Source organism: Netta rufina (genome assembly GCF_964035555.1).
Source record: "Netta rufina genome assembly, chromosome: 12".
NCBI classification, from domain to species: Eukaryota; Metazoa; Chordata; class Aves; order Anseriformes; family Anatidae; genus Netta; species Netta rufina.
Genome location: NC_140135.1, coordinates 19,299,943 through 19,324,089, shown reverse-complemented (window position 1 = coordinate 19,324,089; position 24,147 = coordinate 19,299,943). Strand labels below are relative to the sequence as shown.

Sequence of the window (24,147 nt, the reverse complement as noted above, 5' to 3'; positions counted from 1 at the left end):
GAATATGTACTATCTTAGCAACACAATGCATGTACACTTACAGAGCTTGTCACCTGTCAGAATTACAGTATTTTTTGTGTGAAGCATTCATCCTGTGACTGACTGGGAGAACAACCTGAGATAAACAGAACACAGGATGGAGCTGAGACAGTTTGTCTGTGGATGTGCAAGCTGGTGTTCTCTGAGCCAGCTGTCTCCAGAATAAATTACTGATCTCTGAAAGACCGTAGAAAATGTCCATGATGTTCAATACTGTAAACTGGTGATTGTTACAGAAAGGTTAAAAATAGGCCTGAGAATGTGCAAAACCACTCCTTCCTCCTCCACCTTTATTTTAAACTAAACTTTGCCTCAGTCTCTCAGGTAGCTTGGGTCCTCTTTTCAGATACTGACTTTTGGTAGTGCTTAAAGTTGCTTAAGTTGGAATCCTCCATTATCCTAAATATAAATGTTAAAAAAAAAATCTTAATGTTATTTTTTCTTTGAGTAATATGGTATTTACACTCTTACGTAATATATGGTTTCACAGTTGCTTCTGTGGCATGCATTTGCTTTCTGGGCATGGTGGTTCATGAGTTTATATCCTCAGTTTTCAAATTACTGCATGCCCATTCTTAATGATTTGATTGCAAGAAGTGTAAATAGTAAATGAAAAATTAGATTTTAATTTGTAGGTTTAGCACTGTGTTGTTTTCTTTATGATGTTTATAATAGTAAAAAGAGAAAAACAACAAAAGTTATCCCATGATAACTAACCCTAGGATAACCATGGAGATGGCAGTGAAAACTAACTGTTTCTTGTTTCTACTACTACCTGCATTGTTTTTTCATAGTTCCTTTTTGTTTGTTTGTTTCTTACAGTCATTCCATTACGCTTCCCTCAGGGTAAAATCCAGAAAATGGTCAAAAGGTAACTTATTTGAGTTAACATTTTGAAAGCAAAAAATGAGAGTTCTTTACTGATGGTGGTGGTCAGGATCAAATGACAATTCTTCAATTAAATTCAGTATAGGAGAAATGTACACGTGCATTTTAATGGAAATGGATTATTTTTCTTTTTTATTGACTTTAAAAATTGACTTTTAAAACTCCCAGAATTTGACAGGCCTACTAGTGATAAAAGTAGCAACAGAAGATATATGGAAGAAGTACTGTTTACATCAATACACAGATTATGTTTATGTCATTCTCTGAGTTTCAAATTGAAGGCTAAATGAAATATGTTTTTACTTTGGAATGATGATACAAATCTTAATCAGATAAAAATGCGACCCTAAAAGAAGTGATCCCTCTAGAGACTAACTAAGCCTCTACATAAGGCCCTTTTGTTTCTTATTCATCCAGAAAGCAAAGCTGCAAAGTATTTGGAATTTAGAAACTGTACGTTCAATCTCCTCTCTGAAATTGGAGAAGATTTGGCTTGAAAGATTTTAAATTGATTTATCAGTAAAAATTAGTAACATGCTCATATTGAGAAGATACTATATTAGAAGAATTAGAGAAGATATTATATTAGAAGATACTATATATTGAGAAGAATAGCATTCACACATCTTACACTATCATCACATTCTCAGGGAGCTCTCTAACGGGTGGGAGCAGAAGACGGATTTCCTGCAAAGACTTGGGGCATGGAGATTGTGAAGGCTGGCTGTGGAAGAAAAAAGATGCCAAAGGTTATTTCACACAGAAATGGAAGAAGTACTGGTTTATTTTGAAGGACTCTTCCTTGTACTGGTACACAAACCAGAATGTAAGTATATTCTGTGTTTGGAGAAAGACAAAATTAAACATTAAGCTTTAGCATTCTTTTAAATAAAGTCTATTTTTAATATTTGATAAAATATTAGAGAACTTTAATTACCATGTCTGAGTCACTCAAGCTGGAAGTACTTCCCTTGGAAATATTTTTGAAGTCTCCAAAGTTGATGTCTAAGCCTAATAAAATAAAAGAAGTTCATGGTACTCTTAAAGTAATAAATATGTCAATAGTTAATATTTTTCCACAGATAGTATTTGTTTGGAATAATAGAGTGTTCGCATTCAGCTGTCCTTTGTTTCAGTTGTATGGGAAGATGTATAAAGTTTTGCCATTCATGTCAATTAACCATCAAAGCAGGTATGAAAATTGGAATTAGCCAATCTTTCTCTGAAAGTTGTTCTTACGTAGATGTTCTTCTTGCTTTTTGCTGAATTATTCTGGAGTTTGAAACTTCTCATGTGTAACACCTTGTGCTCGGTGACATGTTATTGAAAACCAGTGGACCTACACTTGTGCAATCTGGATATCTGTGGGAACGAAATAATTGAGGGAAGGCAGGGCAAAGATCATTAGACGGCTATTCTCCCGTTTGTTTGCATTGAGCCTCACTGCCTGTTCTAAGCTGTCTGTGTACGGCCTGCTTTGATTTACTGGTATTTGGTCTATATTTTCAATTTTCTTCAAGAGGACAATTTGAATAGCATTGTTATCCTCAGTTTTAGTATTTCCTCTGCAGCTCAAAACAGGATTGTTGCAGGCTGTGAATGAGAAAGGCATTCAGGGTTAGGGTTGTAAGTTTTGTTTGATACTGTTACATGCAAGGTGGTATTTATATGTCCCCCTGATTTTCAGTCCATTTATGGCCAAGCCATAATTCTTAGTACACTTACTAAAACTTTTCCAAAATCTGACTCGTGTTACTGTGTCTCCTTGCTTTTTCTGGAAATTTACATCAAAAGAAGTAAAAAGTGACAAGAAATATTTTCTAGTTATTACTTTTCCATTTAAACAGTGGTGAGTTCATTGTAGGAACCTCCTCATGGTTTGCACAATCATGGCTTTAAAAGGAGACATCCAGAAGACCATTTTAAAGTGTAGACTATATGATGAAAAAACTGGCAGTTTTCTTCTGTAGCTGTTAATGACCTGAATGCTATATTAGGTGCTGGAAAGTTTTGTGTAACCTTCTGCAAAAGGAATTAGGATAACTGCAACACCTTTAAGGAACTTAAATCTTAGAAGTTTCTGACCTTCTGTGATCGAGTAAACTGAATGCTTAAGTAAAAACATTATGTAGAAAATATGCTCAGTATTTTAATTGATTGGATAGTTGTTCTTAGTGTAAGATCTAAATGGCTACTGCTTATTTCTCTCTTGAACTGTATGTTCTTTTTCACCATCACTTCTTCTTCTCTTTTGATAGGATGAAAAAGCAGAAGGATTCATTAGCTTACCTGAGTTCAGGATCGATAGAGCAATTGAATGCAGAAAAAAACAGTAAGTAATGTGTCAATTATATTTATAAATCAAATGATCATTCTTGGAAGTATATTATACATATAGCACTGAAAACTTGCAGAGAAAATCTTGAAATTTGTAAATAACACATTACAAGACTACTTAGGTTTTAATGTTTCTCTTTACTTCGAAAGATGTAAAATCCATAAGCTGTCTTCCAAACAATTGGATAACCCCTTGGTCAGTTTTTCAGATAGACTAGTTCCAAATTCAGTTAAATAAGTAAAGCAAACAAATAAAACTCTCGGGTACCTTGTTGTCGTCTAGATAAGAATCAAATGTGCAAGAAACAATTACCGGAGGAAATATCTTAAATATCATAACAAGGGATGGTGAATATAATTTCCATTTTCACATTTATGGAGGAAGTTTATATACCCAATATTGAGTTACTCTCAACTGCTGAAATATTTAGGTTCCAAATACAAAGCCAACATTGTGTTTTTATGTCTGGTTCTTGTGCGCATATTGCTGCTACTGCATTACGCACCCAGTAAAAAGCATATGTTAAGCTTTGCTACATATTTAATAACAGACACTCATTGGAAATTGTTTGCAGGCAGTGTTGGAATTGGAAGTCATAGTCGTCAAACAGTAGGTTTAACAATTCTAATGCTTTGAGCCTAGCAATTCACCATTATCTCCTGAATTATTTGCAGGCTTCATCTAGATTTTTAAAACTTGCTGCCATCAGGAGCTATATAGAACAGCATATAAGATACTGTTACTAAAGCTTTCCTAGTTTTAACTAGCATCCTGAATTTTTGTCATGATTTTCCAAGGACTAAACATGGTTTTGCTCTGAGGAATACATTCCACAACTATGAATGTACATACAAGAAAATACTGAAGGTGTGAATTACAGTAGAGACTGCTGATTAGAAAATAAAACCTCTTCAATTGCTTGTTCTTGTGTGAAGGTGTTATTACTGTCTGCCTGAGAAAAAGACAGTGCAATTTATACTTCCATTACTCCTTTCAACTGAGGGTATCACTGCAGAAATTAAACATGAACTGAGCACTATAAATTCCTCTGTGGAACAAGTAGATATTAATAATGATATTGAACAAAAATACAGGAGAAAATAATATCCTTTTGTTAGAATATAAAACACTTAGCAAATTTCAGTGAATTAACAAAGATCAAACAGCAGGTCATTGTGCACAGCTAGAAATATCTTCCAGAGCTTTGCTCTAAGCATTAGAACACATTTTCTCAGAACACTTCTCACAGGACAATTTCTGCAGGGTATATGCAAAGAAAAACTCTGATTAACTAAAACTTTGCACACTACTGAAAGCTTCAGGCTTCGAATACTTTCAAAAAGAGGTAGGTCCAGAGGTAAAAGTATAATGAAGATGTTAATAGTATTCCCTTTTTTCGCTGACCAGAATTTCCCTTTGATTTCTTCCTTCATGGACTATTACATATTTCCCACACAATAAAAACTCAGCTTTACATTTGCTGCTATTTTACCTCCTCCTCCAAAAACTGCAGAGAAAGTAAATCCAGTGTTACATTCATTTACATTTCAGTATATCAAGCATATGTGAATGGAGGGCCCTGCCTGTGTTACAGCTCTACTCTACAGCCTCTATAAGTGTGCGTATTGATCCTCTTCTACGTTGTCTTACCAAGGACAGGACTGAGCATGACTGATATTGCCTGATTCCACTAAAAGGCTAACAGTCTTTGTGAGCCTAGCAACAACTTTCCATGGTCTGATTCTTCTGCATTCCTTTTACAAATAAGGTGGTGGTGACCCATTCTGAACAAACATAGTCTGGAAAAGCTCTAACTCACACTTCATTCTTCTCTCTGCTAGACTACAAGAAACATTTCAGCTAGGATTTTCTTGCCTCCTTTTAAAGAGGACTAGTGAAAGACAGATTTTACGGGATCTGTTCTCACTTTGTTCCACTTTAGGATATATTTGCCATTTAATAGTGGGTTTTCTGTAGGTGTTGGAAGTCATGCAAGCTTGAAATCTGAAAATATTAGTCTGATTGGGTTCTTCTATATGATTGAGTCCATTTTAGCACCAGTGCAAAAGTTAGTAAAGCAGTTATCTTGACAGTTAATAAGGATGGGGAAAGACACCTTTTTTTTTTCTTTCTTTTTGGTAGGTCCATATGTTTTTACATAAATTAAAATTGTCTGAAACAGTACTTAGTATCTTAATGCATAAAAGAAGTCCAGCAAAATCACATTAGGTTTCTTGTTTTCAGAGCCATCAATGTGAAATGTTCCAGACAGGAGACTTACCTTATTGAACAAAGGAATTTGAAGTCTTACTAAAATAATGGCTTTTATTTTTTAAGTTTAGACTTGTGTTTTCCAGTCAGATAGGAAATGTTGTTTTGTAGTGTGGCTATTACTGATGTTCATAGGATACATTGAATGAAATAGCATTAAGAAAGCTTTGACAAGAATATATAGTCATTGAATGCATTATTCTGTACGGTTTGATGATTTGCCTCATTAATGCATTTAATGAAGGTACCCTGATTATTAAATGAATCATGGCATTATCTCAGTCTGGTTTAACTCTCCAGGCTATATTTGGATGTAGAATGACCTTGTCCCTGCTAGAGGCAGTTTCTTGCTTTCACACTGCAAAACTTTCCATTTCTTTTAGGGAACACCTTAATCTTCATGATTAAGAATGATCACATAATATTAGAAATCTTAGTTGCTGAAGTTTTTATGTGACATAACATGAATATCACATTATTTTCAAAGATAATGATAATTATAATGTCCTGTGATGAAGCTGATGCACAAAGTTAATGGAAGTATGGATGTAATTAATCACTAACTATTGTATTGCCTGAACTTTCAAAATCTTCAACAATGTTGAAAATTTAGGTCTTAAGTTCATTAGAACATCTGCCATACTGTTGACATTCGATATTGAAACTGTGCAGTCAGAATTCTTTATGAAATGTCATTGTTATATTATAGATAGACATGAGATTATCTTGAGAGTTGCTACAGTTTCAGTAATTTTTATTTCCTTATAACTTTGCAAAAAGAATTATGTGCTACTGTGCCTTAAATAGCAGGGAACTTGATTTATTAGGAGTAGCATTCCTAAAAATTGAAATACACTCCTGGTCCCACATTAGCGGCTTAAATGACAGCAAACTGAGGACACTCTCAAGGGCAGGGCTGTCATTCAGGAGGACTTACATAGTCTGGGTGTATGGGCTGACCAAAGGCCTTTTGAAGTTCATCAAGGACAATGCAAAATTCTGCACTTGTGAATGAGCCAAGCCCCTGCTGGCAGCTGACTGGCTGTGGAGCAGCTCTTCTGAAATGGGCCTGACAGACTTTGTAGACAGCAAACCAAACAGCATCCAGTTTGGAATGCTCCAAAACAAGTCAAAGGTAAAATTATATGTATCTTCCTTCCACATTATTCATTTTTATTTACACATATGGAATTATTTCCCTGGAGACTTCTTTGCAGTTCTTGATGCTATTGTATCTAAAAGCTTCTCTAATAATAATCTTTGTGACACTTCAGGAAAGTGAAGATGGATTTATTGTTGCATTTTTCAGCTCAGAAACAGAACTGCAAAATACTTAAAAGTATCCACAGATCTGGTATACCCATTCCATAAAAATAAAGACCTGTTTTTCTTCAGAGTACATAAATAAATAACAGTACAATATACATGTATTATTGCACATATACTCACCATGTAAGTAAATTTCAGTACATCAAGCAAAAAGACATTAAGAAACATTTATATAGTGACTGATTATTAAGTCTGCTGCTGTGACTTGGAGTACATGAGAATTCCTTTACATAAGCAGGAAGAACTACAGAATGTAGCTGATTTATCCTTGAAACAATTCTTGTTCTGTCTCTATTTTGACACATTCATGAATTCTGTAGCAACTAAAACAGGAGTCCTACAGAAAGTAGACTTATCTGTTGTATAATCATGATTTATCTCACAAGCAAGTTCATTCTGCACCTTGACTGAGGAAGGGTTCCTGTGAGAATGTAGCATTCAAATATATAATTACAGATTGTATCACAATACATGAGAATAGTGGAGACCAAATTTAAGGTCTGCTTATCAGACATATTCTGCCTATTAAAAGGTGAAGTTTGAAACTCTATTATTAGCATCCTAATGCTTTAATGTATGTAAATTTCCTGTCTAGAAAAATAATCCTGTTTACAAGCAGAAACTCCATCATGTGATATCCTAACAGGATTAATCAACAGGATTAGAATCTCTAGATCTACTGCATAGTTCTCTCCAGTTCAAGCCAATTCTTAAATCTCAGGTCTGGGAGACTGTTGGTCAAATGGAAGACTAGCAGGTAGAGACGTTGCATAGTTTCCAAACAACTGAAAAGAGTACTGACATCAGGGAAAAGAATATACCCATAAAAGAAGATATGATGCTTAGATCAAAATCTCTTGCATTAAAATCTTAAAATTCAGTACATATAATTAGCAAGTGTATGCCATCTAGTGGGCAACAGAAAAAATTCCTTCCTATTCAGGGATTTCTCCTGTATTTGCTATTTTCATTTGCCAACATACAAACTGTTGTTTCAAAATTCTGTATTAGTATTTACAGTGCATGCAAGAACATCCAGACACTTTTTCTTGCTTATTTCTTGCCAGCTGGTATTAACTAGTAAAGACTGTCTGTTTTGATGACCTTTTTACGTCAATAGAAAATCATATTCTTATAATAAAGGCCTTATGACATGCTCTTAGTCAGAAGATGCAGCTAGTAAGATTAAGATCTGCAGTTGAAATTACCAGTTTCCAGATTCTAAAACAATACTTAAATATTTCTTACGTCTTCTTTTTATGGATGTAAGATGTTTTATGATGATCTTCAGTGCAAAGGTAAATTTACCCTTTTAATGTATGTCTAATTTCATGGAAGCTACAGAGGAACACAACCCTGCTATCTCATTCTTCTGTTGAACTTTTGTTAGGAAAGTCTGTTACTGGATGCATTTGTATTACCAATATGCATAACAAAGTAGGTGTGCCCAAGTGAAGCTTCTTCAGCCTTCATTTCTTGTCTGTGGAAACTGGAATATATCATAGTCATTAAAAAAAAACATTCATTTGCATTTAAGCTATTAATAGTGGAAAACATGTGTTACAGGTTTTTCTTAATGCCACATGTAATGATTCTTAATCTAATTCTAACATCTAGTAATTACAGTATAAATGTCAGTATTTTAACCTAAATTCTACAAATGATAGTTGTTGTTTTTTAACAGTTGCCAACTAATAAAAATAGTACTCTTTATTGGTCTGAGTCTGTATTTTTTTGATACTTCTTTTAATTATATTCAAACAAACAAACAAAAAAATCATAAGAACTATGATTACCTTTGTTAGTAGTTTCCAAATAAATGCTCAGCTGAGGGGAGAGAGCTTAGGAATTACACAATATCAAAATGCTTTTCATTAATGCTTTTCTATGAACTGCAATCACTCATGCTGTGACATACGAGCTTGATTATCCCATGCATGTACTCTGTAATGGTTTCTGTATATAGCCAGCCTAAAGTGAAAATCAGAATTTATCTCATGAAATCACTTGTATGGAATTGAATTGCACTGACCAGAGGAGTGGTGAAGGAATTGACCTTTGAGAAAGGAGAAAGTATGTTAGCTGTGCAGAGAATAATGTCAGTCTAACAGCTACCTTCTGTCATGCTGCTATTCAGTACCACAGGTCAGTGCTGTCAGCAATATTACTACTAATATTGTGCTAGTTACACAAGTAAAAGAGTGCATAAATTAATTTAAACCTGTTGTGATATGCTTTTGGAACTACTTCAGAGATTTATAATTTAACTAGCACTTTTCAAAGAACTTCGCTGTAAATTAACCTCTGCATATATTGGAAATCAGCAAATGGGAAGAAAAAAAAAATCCATCTTTTTGAACCCAAAACTAGCTGTGAGAACAGACTGTGTTACACAAAATCATGAGATACATATAATTGACCATAAATTATAATGCAACAATAAAGATAAGGGCTTAGTCTAAATAATGTCAACTCGGTTGCTAGATGTCAGATGAAGAACTGTTAACTATTATTGACTCATGTTGATCAGAGAAAAAATATAGTAGAGATGAATAGATTAAGATGAAAAGTACCTGGAATATGGTTGATTTTAGAGTAAATTGACAAAGCAATTGCTGGAGTTAGAAGCTACTACTTAGATGAAGGCTCTTTAAAGAACTTTTTTATTGTTATCAGCTTCCAAACAAAGTAAACCTGCCACTAATATTCCCTACAACTTTCTGTTAAGCATAGTTTGTAGGAAGAGTGTAATTAGGAATTTTTAAAAATACATCTAAATTGGGAAACATTCATTTAAGAGGTCCTAGAGTCATATGACTCAGTAAAGAAAATTTGAAGACAAGCTGTTTGAAATAAAGGTTGTTGTTTCATCTTTGTGTTTATTTTCTAGTGCCTTCAAAGCATGTCACCCCAAAATAAAGAGTTTCTACTTTGCAACAGACTGTCTAGAAGAAATGAATAGGTAAGTTACATGTTCTTTATCCTGGTACTCCAATAATATAAACTAATATTCAGTCTCATATAGAAATATGCTCCTAAGCATGATGTAATGCTGACAGTGATCTCAGTATGGTCCACTCTAGTTCTCTACTGACTTTAGTACATACAGCATTACATTGCATGGTTTATTTTGTTTGCTGGAATTTTTTTGTCATGCCACATGGCATAATTCCACAAAGGCATGTTAGGAAAGTCAGTGGTGTTGGTCACATCTATGTTCATTAAAACTTTTGTTTATCACATTTCTGATTTTTTTCATCAAAGCTGGTAATATTCTTATTAATGTTATGGGCTAAGTGTTTCTGGTATATAAAAACAATACAGGCATACCAAAGCTGAGAGTATACCCACATGATGGGATTAGATAGTTTTAAATTGGCTGTAATGGTAATCCATGGGAACATAACACCTAAAGCCGAAGAAAAGCAATTTGAAGTATTTTTTAAACTTACATAGGACTGAACTAATGAGATGCTGTTGTTATTCATGACAGAATACTTTTAAATAAATACATAAATGTGATCCATTCTATCACTCTCCTATCAAGGCTAGCAAAGTTCTGCTGGTGGTGTTGCTGTGCGTTGTTAAATGTCCTTGGTTGCACTGGGAGGGCATTCAGGGCCCTGAACAACCTGATCCAAAATTAAAGTTGGCCCTGCAGTGGGTAGGCTGTGGGAACAGATGACCTCCTGAGATCTCTTCCAACCTAAATTACTCTGTGCTTCTATTCTGTGATTCAGTGATGAAGGCAGAGGTTAGATAAAGGTGGGAAGGTGCCTTTGAGGATCAAAGGCGGAGTCAAATGTTCTACCTCCTCCTGCTACTTCAGGAATTTGTTTATTCAAAGCTGTGGTAAAAACCAAGGACACATGGGACAATGTTGCCCTACTTTGAAGACTTAAATCTTTCATTGCATAGACCACCGAAACTTTGAGATTTAGTTAGTTCTTTCTGTTTGAAAACTTAGATTGAATCACCTTCAGGATACAGCTGGATTTTTTTCTTTGGAACAATAATGTTGAGAGGCTATTTTTAAACTGTATTGACGTATAAGATTAGCTGTATTGAAACAGTTCACACCAGTTCATCATCCACTGATGATGAGGAGGAGGAGGTTCAGTTCTCAGGGGTATCTCACTGTATCGCTGCTAGCTATATCACTTTTAGGATGAAAATTTGCAAAGATTTTTTTTTTTCCAATGTTAACACTGTTTCATTGTTCAGTTATGTAATCTAGCTGAGATTTGTTTTGCCCAAAACTGAAGTAAGGATCTTCAGCTATTTTTAAATATGCATGGTTTCTACATTAATTCTAGCTACTTTGATAGCTATGATTTGTTGAAGTGCCATTGATCCTCTCTCTCTGTTATACCATAAAATGTTCTGACTCAAGGAAAACCAGGAAGTCTTGATGCACATTCAATAAAACATCCATTGATTTTCTTACACTAGGGAGACAAGGAAACTGTCTTTATGACAGTTTACAGTTGTTGTGGAGCGTAACAGTTGAAAAGGTGCCAGGATGTGTTTTCGTATCATACTGCCACATTAGTTTGGAATTCACTAGAGCATTTTTTCTGACTTTTTGTCTCTGTTTCCCATGAGAGAGGACAAAGAAGGGTAAAGTTCCCCTTGAACTATTTTCTGCAGTATTTTTTCATCAGAAGTGTTTTTCCTATGGAGTAATTGTAATTCACTCAGCAACCCAAATGATGGATTACAATGCTACCTCTGTAAAATCCCTCTGCATCCCCTGCAGCCTTCACATACTTCCTGGAATTCCTTGTCCCAGATATATCCTGTCTGAAATTTGAAATGAGTAAGCAAGATTCATCAATGAAAAATGCACCTAAAATACTAATTTCACAAATCACTAAATCCCTACCTTTCCACCAAATTGCTAACCATGTAAACTAAGGAAATATGGCAAATGCTCTCTCTCTGTTGTATCTTATTCCTCTGCTGTCACCAAAAAAATTAACTGGATTTTCCACGGTTACACTGAAAAGTAAAGGCAATTTAATATAAAGTTGAGAAACAGTATTTCTTCATTTATGGTGTGGAGAATATTTACCCTTTCTTCAACTGTATTTACCACCACCTTTGGTTTTAACAGTTGTTTCTATTTAATTTCTGACTTAAGATTCACTGTTTACTAGATTGTTTTTTTTTACACTCCAGAATATTGTAATGTCTTGAATACTTTAATACATTGCTTTTGAAAGTGCTAGCCACCAATGGGTAGTAATTGATTTGTGTGTAGCAGGTAGTGTTATTCTGTTGCAGCTGAATTTTGCCTGCTGTGTAGCATGTTGCAGACAGACTTTGCTTTGCAAAATTAATGCTCATGCTGTTTTCTCAGGTCTACATGAGCATAGCTGTGTTCTTAGAAATGAATTAATAATGAAATTGATGAACTCATATTTTGCTTGTCATGGTCATGTGGTATTCCAGGCTTGTTAAATGCCTTATTTAACAGAAGTGTTTCATCTATTACCAGACCATGTATTACCTGTTTATGGTTTTAATACTTCTAAGGAAATTAGCATTGAATTGAATATTCAGTTGTTTTACAATATCTACTTTATTTAAAAATTTCTTGTGATTGAAGTGTGCAGTTCATTTGCAATCTGATCATAAACTCCAAATGTTAAATAAATAAAAAGCTCCTGTTATAGGCTGAATAATTTGATCACACTTGATTTGAATAACTAGGTTAACTTCATGATTTTAATAATTCCCATAAATCTTTGGCATTCATTCAAATATATAACCAATATCTCCCACCCACTGAAACCTAAAATGATGATAGATTGATTTTGTAGAGGTTGTTTCCAGTATTTTTCCAGGTAAAGATATGAAAGTTTCTAAGACCATTTTTCTCTTAAAAAGAAACTGCTTGAAGGTTGGAGTATTTTGAATTCAAATGCTGTTGAATATAAGCAAATTTAAGGGTTCATATCCTGTTTATTTTTATGTTATGTATGTAACAAGCAAGTCAGTTAAGGCTTTCCTAAACTATCCTGTTTATTACTGAAGTTCATTCATCTATCTTACTTAAATTTGGGGCACGTTAGTCTCCTTGACAGATCTTTGCCAGCTGAGATGGTAGGTTAGTATTACAGTTTTAAATTACTTTTAATCTTCCCTTATGAGTAAAGTAAAACCTAAGGAAAGATCTTGGCAAGTAAAAAACTCAGACATATGCCCCTGTTAGATGCTGCCTTTCTTAAACAAGAGTTGCCAGACAAGTGAGCAGAAGACTAACCCTGTCAGATCTGCCTGTCCTAATTTGACAGTTCTTCAAGAAACTGCACTGAGTAAGTTATTAAAGAGTTTTTACTCTCCAGACTCTAACCGAATGAAAAGCAATAAGAAAGCAAGCCTGGGGAATGTGAAAGGTACTTTTCAAGCAGAAATCCCTGAATTTAAGCCTACAACTATACAATTATAAGTTAACAGGAACAGCAGCTCTTCCCCTTCTTTTTTAACGTTCCTGTAAACTATTTTCAAACTCAGGGAAGATACAGTCACTCCTAAGGCCACTGCAATCCTCTAAGCTATTGTGCTCACATAGAAGCACATAAATTGCAGCACAAGTAAAACATTTTTCTGACGAGAATTAGCTGCAGGCCCCAGGGGCTGGATGAAATGCATGTGGGAGTGAGCAGTTAGAGCTATAGTGGTCAGGGAGTGCTAGGACAGAGCTGCAAGTCTTCAAAGTCTCCTATTTCTTGGCTAGCCACGTAACTCCTCCTTTCAACCATCTATGGACTACCTTCCATAGATTTGTGAACTATGATTTCCCCCTAATACAGTTAGAAAACCATTGGCTTATAGCATTACATTAGAGGATTTAAAATAAGTTTGCAATACACAACTGCAATTATCCAATACACAATCCAAATTAGCATTCAGGTGTGAATTTATGCCTAATGCACAGGAGCTAGGATTTACATTGGCTTTCTGTACTAGCTTAAATTACAGAATTAACTTAATCAAATTCTGCTGGAAATAATACCACTGTGAAATAATACAGCTGTTCAGGGAGTCAAACAGTTTGTCTGCATTTAAAAGAGCAGATTTTTTGAGAACAGCGCTGTACCTCTCAGTGGTGAATGAAGATGCATTACAGTCACATTGTAATCTTATACTGGACATACTAAAGTCAACACTGCAAAAAATGTTTTTTTCAATAATAGAAATTGTGTTTATAAATATATAAATCGGGCCTTTAACTCTATTGTGTAGCCCGTTCCATCTGATTTCTCTAAGAGTGTGTAGAAATGAAATTACACAATTTCAGAAGTAAATCGTCTTTAAAAACAAAACTCCACCCTCACCTCCAAACCCTCAGACTCCACCCATACTTTTTCAGGCCATAAGAAACTCAGTTCTCTTGCTTATAAAGAGTCATAGAATGGTTTGGATTGGCAGGGACCTTACAGATCATGTAGTGCCAACCCCCTAGCCGTGGGCAGGGATGCCTCCCACTAGACCAGGTCGCTCAAAACCCCATCCCTGGCCTTGAAGAATCTTTCCTAAGGAGTGCTCTTTCACTGAGACTCTCCAAACCTTTTCTGGCCAGTCATTATTACTAGGATAAAAGCTTCAATAACTGAGTAAAATGACATAACATATTAAAAGTTAAAAAATCATGGCTTGGATTTTACAGATTTCCATTCCTTACCTGTACTATGGCAAAAATAGAAAGAATTGAACACAACGTGGCTGTGCATGCTGCAGCGTAATCCAATGCCATAGTTAGTAAAGGAAGTGGCAGATGCAGGCAGCTAATAGTATCTGCCTGTGCATGGATAGCCAGAAACTGGTGAATTAGCCAGAGTAATTTGGTAAGTCTATAGGACAGGGCTGCATTATGTAGTTGCATTTCACTAATGAAGAAAACATCTTACTGTCTTCTTAATTAATTCCTTTAAGTATCAGTGTGGCAGTCCAACCCTGACTTAGCAATGACGACTACTTTTGTTTTGTCGAGGCAGTGGTAGAGCTGCTACAAATGTGTTTGGAAACGTATTTGCAATTTAGCTAAAGGAGGTCCACTTGAGTGAGTTTCTGTGACAGTTCTGGTAGATTTCTTTAGGGTTTTATTTGAAATTGTAGTCTGTCATAAAGTTATTGTGTGTATATTCTCTGCGTTACACAATTATATTTGTATAATAAGATGCTATTTCATTTATTACTGGAAGCATAATTTATTTTCTACAGGGGTTGTGAACTTTATTGTCTATCATCCACCAGGAAAACAACAGCAACAAAACCACCAAAGTTCCTCCCTCCCCCAAACAAAACAAAACAAAACCCAAGCAAATCAAACAACACACACTTCAGACTACAAAGGCCTAGTTGTGCATTCAGTTGACAGAGTGAAGATTACAAAAAATAAAAAAAAATAAAACAAATTCCCATTAAGTGCATGAAGTATGTGCACACGCATTGAGGACATAAATTGCTATGGTTCACTTGTCAAGTCTTAGAGTGTCTAGGGCTTTTTTCATATTTTTTCCAGCCTGACAAATCTAAGAAGACAATGCATGAAACAAGATCAACAGAGTCATGTCAAATTATCAAATAAGGAGAGTGCTTACAGTTTATCCCTTCAATGATTTTACCTAACAAATTCCAGCAACTGTGACAAATAAAATACATGTAGTAAAAATATAGGCTGTTGAGATTGGACATATTTGGAGAGATGAGCTCATTGAGAAGACTGTTCACCATTATATTTTGAAGTGAGGCATTGGTTATGTGTTTGGGCTTCATTTTTGTTCAGAAAAAAAAAAAGGAATCATTTTAGCTATACCTATTACAGGAACTTTTAGTCTGTTAAATGACTGCATTACCCACACAGCCTTAGCAATAGTGAAAATAATGTACCCCATGAACCTAAAAGGGAAACATATTGATTTTTCAGATGTCAATTAAGAAAGGCTGGTCAGGAAGAAGCCAGAAAATGAAATACAAAATTGATTTTAAAATATAATTCTATATTGAAAAGAATTTTGCAGCGAACTCTGGAATCCAATTATCTCAGTGATGTAAGAGGTTATAATACAAAGTTTATAACCTGAAATTAAATACAAATTGCACTAAATAAATTGTATGTATGAAATAGATGGTTCAAGGGAATCTATATTTTAATAAACTTAAAGATAACTTGATTAAGTCACATTTAACTTCCACTTCAGTTCTGTTTTTTCTTTTAGCCAAATAACCTGTAGTGTAGATGCAGTCTCAAAAACAAAGATATATTCCTACTCTGAAACATTTGCAATACAAACCTGGGATGTCTTACAAGTATTAATTGATGAAAGAGGTGAGAAAGTTAGGAAGTGGGTTTTAAATATAAAACTGTGTATTTATTTATTGTGTGCATTAATGTCTTGATGTTTCATTGGTTTCATTTTAAGGGAATATATAATAGAAAGAAATAGTTAAAGTGAAGGGACTATTTCTTGAATTTAAACGTTTTCAGGATATACCCATTATTTACTTTTTCACCTGAATTAGTTTCTTGCATTTGCAAAAAGTTTATACAACATTGAGGGTATTAGTAAATAAATTTATTTGAATCACAGCAACTCACTACTTCCTGACCTGTTCTCCATGGAATTATGGAGCAGTTTTAACTATAACCCTAAAATTAACTGCCTTGTACACATTTATTTAAAAAAAAAAATAAAATACAGAGAGGAATTATCAAAGAACTTTTTTTCACTTGTGTCATTTTTTTTCTGGACTGTTAGACGGAAATAGCCAAGTGGTTGAAGAGTGATTCAAAAACCAGATAATTACTCTCCTTTATCGTAAATATAGGCATTAGCATTTTGTGCAACTGCGTCATACTGATAGCTCTTTCAGCTTTTTTTAGGAATCTACAAGATCCCTAACTGCATTTGTACAATGAGTGATGGCATATTGTTGGTTTTTTAATATAGTATTCTAAATGCTGAAGCTGTATGAAAATGTTTCCCTGCTTGTTTGGCCCATTTTTTCTAGTGTTTTTATTAAATGATCAGTAAGAGAACATGTTCCTGACTCCTGACAATTCAGGACATTTCAAGCATGACTCACTCTTAAGTATCAAGTTTTGATCATTGTCACAGCTAATTAGTTCAAGTCTGCCCTCAGTAAACATCCCTTTCCAAGCCTTGGGGTAGAATCAGACTCGCAGAACAGACCTTGGGCTGTAATCCCCTGGTACTAACCAGAATTATCTCAGTAAATTTAACTTAGCTTCCTACCATGCAGCTCTATTTTATCCTCAATGAATGACAACAGTGCCTATTTGTAATCAACAGAATTAATTAAAACAAAATCTGATTTATTTAGAATTTAAGCCATCGAGACAAAATACAAAACTTGACCATGTATTTACGTGACTTCTCCTGAGGCTTACAATTCCCTCCATTTGGTTTGCTAAGGTAAAAAATAAAAATTAAATAAATAAATAAATAAATAAATAAATAAAAATAAATAATAGCTTCTTCTTTGTTGTAGGTGCTTGGCAGGTGTAGCACATTGTCTTGCATTGCATGGCCTTCCATTAAAACATTGTTATCTATCCCTTAAAGAGTCTACTTTTGCCACACAGCTCCCTTTGCCTTCCTGAAAGCTGATGTTAGCCTACAAGGCATTCAATGCAAAGCTCTGAACCAAGAGGCTGAGTTCCAAGCTTTCCAGAGAGAACTTTTTTGTAACTTTGCCAGTCTGTTTTCTTAATAAAAAAGAAAGTAGTTTGCTCATCAGGCAAATTCATCAGGTTTACACAGCTTTCCTTTTGATTTGAGTTTGCATTTCCTCCTGTGTTAACTGTAAGAAAAGGACCTGTAATCTCAGCACTTCTATAACTCCTGATTAACCTCAAAAACATTCACCATGCTTTTCTTAAAAAATACAAAACCTAAGATTGAGATTCTTTTCTTTTATCAGAAGAGATTTTATCATTATAAGCTAGTGAATGTCATCAGATATCCTTTTCATTGGCTTGACAAAGAGCTAGCTCTAAATTGTGGTAAATGAGGTAAGAATGTACTTGTAACTATACTGGGGATATTCTTGCTTTCTGGGAAAAAAAAAAAAAAAAAAAAAAAAAGGAAAAAAAACGAGCAGTGTTGCAGAAGGCAGATTACCTTCTGCTAAATCAGATTTGGACACTGAGGCCGTATGAGTAAAGCTGATACTCTAAGAAAATCCATGTTCTTTTGAAGGTTATATCAACAAAGAGCAACAATTAACAATGAGAAACAACATAAAATAGGCAAGAAATTTAAGACAACATAAATTTCAGTGCACTGGCCACAAAAATGGCTGAGTTTGTGTTCAGTCTGAAGATGGTAGAGTCCTACTTTATCACTGGTGCTGAAGCAGAACTGTAGTTAAAGTCACTGAGGTATTCTGCTTAATTGCCAAAGGCATATGGCAAAGTATGACTAAAACTATTTTCTCCAATGCTAATGAGTTCAGAAATTCAGGAATAACTGTTGAGAAGTAGTAAGTATCAGTGCTTAATAATGAGCAAAGTTATGATGTCGTTTCAGTTACTGCAATAAATAACATGCCTTTAAAAAGAAGCAAATGTCAAGCGATCAGCTTGCCCTTTCTTGAACAAAATTATGCTGGTGAGCAGTGTAGAAAATTAGCTTCTCAGTAAACCTGTTATTAAGAAGTAAATGTTGTTATCCTCTTTGGATACTTATGTAAGGCGTAAGATACGTAGAATGATTTGCTGAAGGCCATACAATGAGTCAGTGTTATATCCAATGTTACAGGTGAAGACCATTGCTCCGAGCAGTGGCATAGCATTGCTTAGACCAGTAGATGAATCCATCTTTGTTGTTTTTTCTTTGTTGTTGTTGTTGTTTTTTCATCCTTTTCCACAGTTTATTGTATAAACATCAAGTCATGTTAGGTAAAGAAAAAGTTTTAAATAATTTTCCTAAAAATAAGCTGTAATACTCTCCTACTAGAAAAACAAACAAACAAACAATAAAACTTATTTTTGAACAAACTAATTTATTTGGGGACGAAGCAGAAACTAGAACATCTAATGTAAAATACCAAAGTACCAATATTGAAGCATCTTCACTTTACCAAGTCTTGTTTCAGAAATCTAAGATTGTGTATTGAAAAAAAAAAAAAATCAAAGTAAAAGATATTGATTTTGCATGACAAGCCTTAACATTTATATCACCATTATCATAAATTTAGATTAGCAAATAGCTAGTGGTATACCGTCATAGTTTCTTTCAGCTTTTTAAGCATGTAAACTTAATACAACTTATTTCCTAGCATAGGTTTTCATACAGTTACCATCATCATTCTAGTTGATTTTATAGTATTCTGTCAGCATTTTCAGGAAACTTTTTGAAGTAGCTATCAGAATAAATGTAGTATATTCATTTACACAATGTCTCAGGAAACTATTCCACACAAATAGGTTGCAGATGCAGATTTAGAGAGGATTTTATTCTGCTTAAGATGGAGACAGAGTTGGACATTCTCTGTATTACACAGAAGATTATATGTAAATGCTCACGTTAAGCCATTAACGTGAGCAAGCATATTAGCATGTATGTTTCACATTTTCCTTATGACTTAATTCCTCAGTTTTCTAGGCAGCAGAATAAAATGTAATGGGCCTGATACTCCACTAGGCAAATTGCTCCAGCAGATATGAACAGAAGTCCACATCTGCACTGTACGTGAACTGTAACAACCTTCACTTGAAATGATTAACCCCTGAATACAACTGAATCATGATTTTAACAGCCTGAACAGTATTCAGTTTTTGGACTAACAGTTACTTCTGACTTTTCTACAGAATAAGAAATCTGTGTGACTTCATGTTTACACTAGATGTTGCTTTTAAGTATTTCTCTTCCTCATTTTCTTTTATTCTATTAGGTGGATGAATCGTCTGGGTCTTGCAGCAATTGGTTACACACCTGATGACAAGGACATTCATCCAGATGAAGGTAATGTTTCAGAGATGATAAGCAGGAGAAGAAAGCAGAGTAGACCTGTTCACTATTTGAATGAAGCTGGAGATGTCATAACTGACTTCTTTATTAGCATGAGTGCTGTGTCTTTTAAAACATAGATTGTCATAAGAATATCTATCCTTGAAGAACTAGATTTAGTAGTGCCACCAACAAATAAAATCCAGAATAGTAAGAAATATGAAAAAAAAATTATATATAGAATTCCAAGTCCAGGCTGATGTATGACCTCCCAGAGCAGAACCATCAAGTATGCCTGTCACTCTAGAGACATCACAGTCACAGGTCAGCAAGTGTTTTAGATCCATTCTTCATCTGCTGAGCTCGGGTGCCAGCCTTGCCTTTTTTGTGATGGCCAGGATTATGGTCTATTAATGGTCTATTAAGTATTTAGTCTCAGCTGTAGTTTGGCACCTAGAAGGAAATTCTCCTCTGTGACCAGAAGCTGCTTTTTTATTGTATGCTGGGAGTTAGGTACCTCATCTGCTTTCCATAACACTATCCTAAAACATTAGAAGGTTCTTCATACCTGTGTATCTAAGTACCAGACGTTTTCACAAAGTCTGCTCTTTAATAACTGCCAAGACACCCAGGTGACTGAAATGTTTACCCTTGTAAGTTAGTAATGTTTTGAAAACGTGGGAACCGCTTTCTTGTGGAAAAGCACATGACTGAAACCCAGAATGCTTTGTTAGCAGATTACTGGAGTGAAAGCGACCAGGATGATGTTGATGGCTCTTTAACCCTGAAGCAGGAAGGTTCTTCAACACTGTGTGAATCCTATCACCGAACACCCTCAGTGAGTTATAAATGCTGCATTTGACAGTAGGTCACCAAACAATGTGTGCCTTGCTTTGCATTTTGCTAGTTTAGAAAATGTAGTTATTATGAAGACAGAACAAAGACGGATCTCATTGTAAGAATGAAATTAGTGGTGTTCCTTGTGATCTAAGAACTGAATGTTTTCTGGTAGTGTCATAAGATGTTAAGAAGCTGATAAACACAATAAAATACTTCTACTATATTGTATAGGGAAAAGTTTTGATAAATGAGTTAAAAATATTTTGTATGCAAACAGGTTCTAATATCAAATACCATTTCTAACATACAGAACATAGGCTGTGATATTTAATCTGTTTCTAAGCACAGATAGGACTGTTCTCTATTTTTCTTTCAGATTTTTCTTCAGCGTGAATGACACGATCCTCATACAACCAGAACCAAAGAAAGAGTGACTGAGGCAACAGCATCACATGGGTGAAGTTCAGACTGATTTTCACCCATGTGATGCTGTTTTATCAACCAGGATACAGGTTAAGCCTCTCCCTTTCTGTTTTTTCACTTTTTTGCCTTTCTCTTTTTTTTCGAATTAAAATGATACACAGACCCAGCAGAATTAAAATGATTTGATAAGCTCAGCAGTCCCCCCAAATTCAAAAATCTTCCTGGGTGCTGAAGTTTTTTTCTTATTTGGCTGATGTTTATCGAAAAAAAAAAAAAATCCAATTATGGTTTCTTTCGGGGGCTTTCATGTCTTCACAGCACACTGCTGGACTGAGCGTAAACTGGGCTTATCTTCAGGAAACCTTTGTTTTCCAACAGTTCTTTCCAGCAGTAGTTGCTCATGGGCAGAGAATGTGCAAAACAAGAATAGGGAGTGGTTAAAACATAGCATTTGCATAAAAGATTTCACTGCTAATTATATTGTTTACAAAGGTTCATATTATGACATATTAAAACACACATGTAAGTCCATTTTATTAATATATATTGTGTAATGTTATACATTATCGTGATTTTCTTGGGTCTGTTTTAACATTGTCTTATAGTCAGATATTTTTGTTTCTTTTCAGGTGACTTCGACAAGTCCATTCCCTGAAACCAAACATGGACGACACTTTTCAAGTGAATCCACATATTCTCATTCTTCTGCTGAAGATTCTCGACAAGATGTAGCAGGAAGCACACACTCGTCAGGATGCAGACCTCCCTACCGAGAAAGACGCTCATGGCAGGATCTGATAGAGACTCCATTAACTAGTTCAGGGCTCCATTTTCTTCAAACTGTTCCTCCTGATGCAGAATACATGAGTGGCCGGCCTGGAATGTCACCAGACAGACGAAAACAAGCAACATTACCAGTACAAAGACGTCATAATTATGAACAGGATGGGCCTTTCCCCTTGGCGGAATGTCAGAGAGGACACAGCTCTCACAGCAGGCCACAGAAGCAACGTAGTCAAAGCCTTCCACGAAACAGAGATGTCAGGGGTAAGGGGCGTCTGAAGTCCATAGAAGGAGCAGATGACAAGCTGGAAGAGAAAATTCCTATTAGAAGGCATAATAGTTTTTGCGTAGAAGGTAAGATTTCAGAGATATTCTGATTCTCCTTACTGCATTGAAAACCAAAGCAATACTGCCATTATTCTCAGCAAGATTTTTGCTTAGCAAAACTATATTTTGATAAATTCTTCAGTTGCTACTCAGGACTTTGCATTTAAATGCTTGGATGTAGTGCTTAAGAATATAGTTTTATGGCTGATCAAAATGTTATTGTTTCATCAAAATGAAAATGGAAAGACAGTGTTAAAAGTTATTTTATGCAGTAATTTGCAGTATTGTTTGCTGTTCTTAGAAACTTTGTCTGAATTGCTGGATTTGTTCTTAGGTTTCTTTATTTTCTCTCAGAAAACTTAAAAGAAACTGGAGAAAATTCAGATGGTCTTCAAGAGCTGTACAAGTCTCTGGAACAAGCTAGTTTGTCAGCTTTTGGAGAGCAGCGCCCCTCCACCAAGCAGGAGTTCCGCAAGTCTTTTGTAAAGCGATGTAATGATCCAGTTATCAATGAAAAGCTTCACCACATCAGAGCACTCAAGAGCACTTTAAAAGTAAGGCTTTATCATTCATATTGTGTATGAGCAATATAAACGTGTAAACGTATAATCTCTTAGTGTTCCCCACGGATGAGGCTTTCTTTGTAGCTTTAGAACAAACACTTCTTGAGAGCAAAGGTGTTCTGGCCTCAAAACAAAACAAAGCCAAAACAAACCAACCGAACATTACTTGTTGCTCTTTCTAGGCCTGTTATAGAAAGTGCCAAGGAATGAGCTGTCAGACAGTTTAAGCTGTAGTAGTTCCTGAGTATAGGTAAAAAATTGAAGTGCAGTTTGAATACTAGTTTGCCTAGCACTTTGCATTAAAATGAAAGCAGAAATAAAATGCCAAGATACAAAGTGTGGCATACATTTCATTTTGACATGTACTGTGTCTTTCTGGAATTTGATAGGCAAAGGAAGGGGACCTCACAGTTATCAACAACCTGCTGGATGATCCCAACTTAACGTCAAAGAAGTTTAAAGATTGGAAACTAAAGAACTATGAGTTTTTCCTGGACATTTGTGAGTACAGTGCTGCTTTGAAATCACAAAATGGAGCCTCTGAACTTGCAACCTCAGCACCAATGCTGACACATACACATTCATTCATTGAAACTCACGTGTGACAGGACTTGTACCGTGAATAACTGCTGGGTGCCATGAAAAATCCATAAGACAAACACTGTAATATTTATAAATAATGTACTCAGCAGTACTGTAAATAAGTTGGATAAGAGAATAGTGCCACAGGATGCCTACTACATTGCATGATGAGACAATAATATTCTTTACAAATTTTTTGTTTGCTATTATCAACCGATGTCCGTATCAAGCTCTGCGTTAGAAAGAAGCAGTGCAGAAGTGTAACTGAAAACAAACACCAGTGTATTTAAAGTACTGTACTGAAACTAAGCTTCTAGTATGAGCTCCCACAGTCATTTTATATATTTAGATATACATAAACATATATCTATGTATATAAAATGTAACACAGTAGTTGATATTTACTTTCTAAATGCCCTAAAGTTAACATTTTCACACATTTTTCTTGAGAAAAATACAAAATAAAAACACAAATACATTGGATGCTCTTAGAGATGAACGATTATTTTTCTACATTTCCAGGTAGTGACCATCTTTGCAAATAAAAGGACAGAGTTATCAAAATGTAAACTCAATCCCTATAGTGTGCCTTAAAATGTACACTGTACATCTAGCAAATAGATCCCAATCTGGCCCTATGGGCATACTGTACATGCCATTAGATACTGTGTTTGTAAAATACTGTGCCTGCCTTTAAAATGAATGAAAATAAGTGAGCAGGTGTGGCACAGAAGTTAAGATATGAGTAGAACAATGTCAGTTGTTCACTAATGCTGCAACT

General features: G+C 35.0%; 1 protein-coding gene across 1 annotated transcript in view; it reads left to right on the top strand.

The window, feature by feature from the left end:
• Positions 1 to 23,389, top strand: part of LOC311213940 (connector enhancer of kinase suppressor of ras 2-like) — a gene marked incomplete at both ends in the record, with an annotated part of 169,756 nt that extends 146,367 nt beyond the window's left edge. Inside the window, 9 exons of the mRNA XM_084294277.1 lie at positions 862 to 910; positions 1,578 to 1,753; positions 3,186 to 3,259; positions 9,756 to 9,827; positions 19,793 to 19,863; positions 20,586 to 20,686; positions 21,741 to 22,248; positions 22,576 to 22,775; positions 23,174 to 23,389. Coding sequence (XP_084150403.1) covers positions 862 to 910; positions 1,578 to 1,753; positions 3,186 to 3,259; positions 9,756 to 9,827; positions 19,793 to 19,863; positions 20,586 to 20,686; positions 21,741 to 22,248; positions 22,576 to 22,775; positions 23,174 to 23,389 — 1,467 coding nt within the window. The remainder of the gene's footprint in view (positions 1 to 861; positions 911 to 1,577; positions 1,754 to 3,185; positions 3,260 to 9,755; positions 9,828 to 19,792; positions 19,864 to 20,585; positions 20,687 to 21,740; positions 22,249 to 22,575; positions 22,776 to 23,173) is intronic.
• Positions 23,390 to 24,147: the final 758 nt, after the last annotated feature.